General features: G+C 36.2%; 2 protein-coding genes across 2 annotated transcripts in view; both read left to right on the top strand.

Moving 5' to 3' along the window:
* ADAMTS6 (ADAM metallopeptidase with thrombospondin type 1 motif 6) overlaps positions 1-1,635 on the top strand; it is a 246,452-nt gene that overhangs the window by 45,234 nt on the left and 199,583 nt on the right.
* Positions 7-1,575, top strand: LOC104914929 (A disintegrin and metalloproteinase with thrombospondin motifs 6-like). The gene is made up of 2 exons (XM_019610415.2): positions 7-108; positions 870-1,575. Exons 1-2 carry the CDS (start codon positions 12-14, stop codon positions 1,256-1,258), a joined length of 486 nt encoding a protein of 161 aa, XP_019465960.1. The 5' UTR covers positions 7-11; the 3' UTR covers positions 1,259-1,575.

Here is a 1,635-nt window from a genome sequence, read left to right as displayed (position 1 = left end):
TTTTCTAAATTATGGAAATTTTTTGGAAGACGTGGACATGGATTCTGAGCCTAGTCATGGTTTCATCAGAATTTCACAGTGACAGCAGGCTTTCATACAGTTCTCAAGGTAGGAGCCTGACCTCTACAGATAACAAGAATCATCAATTTTTACATTTGGGAAATATTTTCAAAGCCATGGTTATGTTATTAATGAGATCATATAGACTGCGGTCCTAGTTTGATCATGTTTCATTGCTTTGAATGTTTGACTACATTGATTTAACTGTTTAATTTTTTTTGTTTTACTTTTATCTGTACAAAAATGTTACAAATTAAATTGGTAAAATGTTGTACTTTTTAATACTTCATAGCAGTTTAAAGGCTTACCATATGGTCATTTATGTGTTTTGAAGCTAGGAAGTAAGGATCTAATCATTAATCCATTAGCATTTATAGACCTTTAATGGCAAGAAGAGTCTTTTAGATATGTTGCAACATAATACTTTACTATTATGTAGGTGAGTGCAGTAGCTTTTGTCTTTGAATGATATCATTAAAAGGATTTGTGCTTCTAGGTAAAGTTTAGCCCCATGTTTTCCTGTTTTGTGTGAATAGGATAAGGTACATTGTTAAAAATGTTTTGTTTTTTTTTCCTTGTGATATCTGATTATTAGGAAACAGAACACATTTTTTTTTTACATAGAAAGAAAAGAGCGTTTTCTTTTCTTTAGTAAAGCTCTGCACCTTGTGTTTACCTGATAGTAACTTTTACTTATGCGGATGATGGGATTTAGCCAGTTGTGGCTTATGTTTACTACTTGTTGTTTCCTGTTATATTTTCTTCTCTTCTATGCACACTCCCTGGACTGTCTTACCTTGTGATTACAGAGGAATTCCTGTCTTACCTTGAACACTACCAGCTAACAATCCCAATAAGGGTTGATCAAAATGGAGCCTTCCTCAGCTTTACTGTGAAAAGTGTTAAACCCTCAAGAAGGAGGAGGAGTGCAGACCCTTATGATCAAGAACTGGCAGCATCTAAATTATTTTTTAAACTTTCTGCCTATGGCAAGCACTTTCATTTAAACCTGACTCTCAACACAGATTTGGTGTCCAGACATTTTACAGTGGAGTACTGGGGGAAAGATGGTCCTCAGTGGAAGCATGATTTTTTAGACCACTGTCATTACACAGGATATTTGCGAGACCAACACACTACAACTAAAGTGGCTGTAAGCAACTGCAATGGTCTGGTAAGTGCACGTTGCATGTTCTAGAATAATAGTGCGTTTACCCCTTTTAAAATACAGAAGGACTTAATTGCATATCTTTCAGTTTTTTTGAGTTCCTGTGAGGAGCAAACAGTCTGAAGGTGGAACAAGCCCATAAAACCAGATCTGGGTCCTAGGGAAAAGTAGTCATCGGTTTAATTGTAATTGTAATAAGCTTAATTGTAAGTACTAGGACCCAATTTTGTAGTCCTTTAGCAGGCAGCACCTTAACTGTTTACAGTGTCTGCATGGGGCTGCAATATTAGGTCTGTTGTGGGTTATCAAAATGTTGCAGACTTGGGAGGGAGAGGGTAGCAGTTCTTCCCTTTAGGATGCTGGATCTATTCAGTGAGATATTGATTGAACTGTATGCTTCATTGATT

The sequence above is a fragment of the Meleagris gallopavo genome, chromosome Z (genome assembly GCF_000146605.3).
Source record: "Meleagris gallopavo isolate NT-WF06-2002-E0010 breed Aviagen turkey brand Nicholas breeding stock chromosome Z, Turkey_5.1, whole genome shotgun sequence".
NCBI lineage: Eukaryota > Metazoa > Chordata > Aves > Galliformes > Phasianidae > Meleagris > Meleagris gallopavo.
Note: the sequence above shows the minus strand (reverse complement) of the source record. Positions and strands in the feature narration are given on the sequence as shown.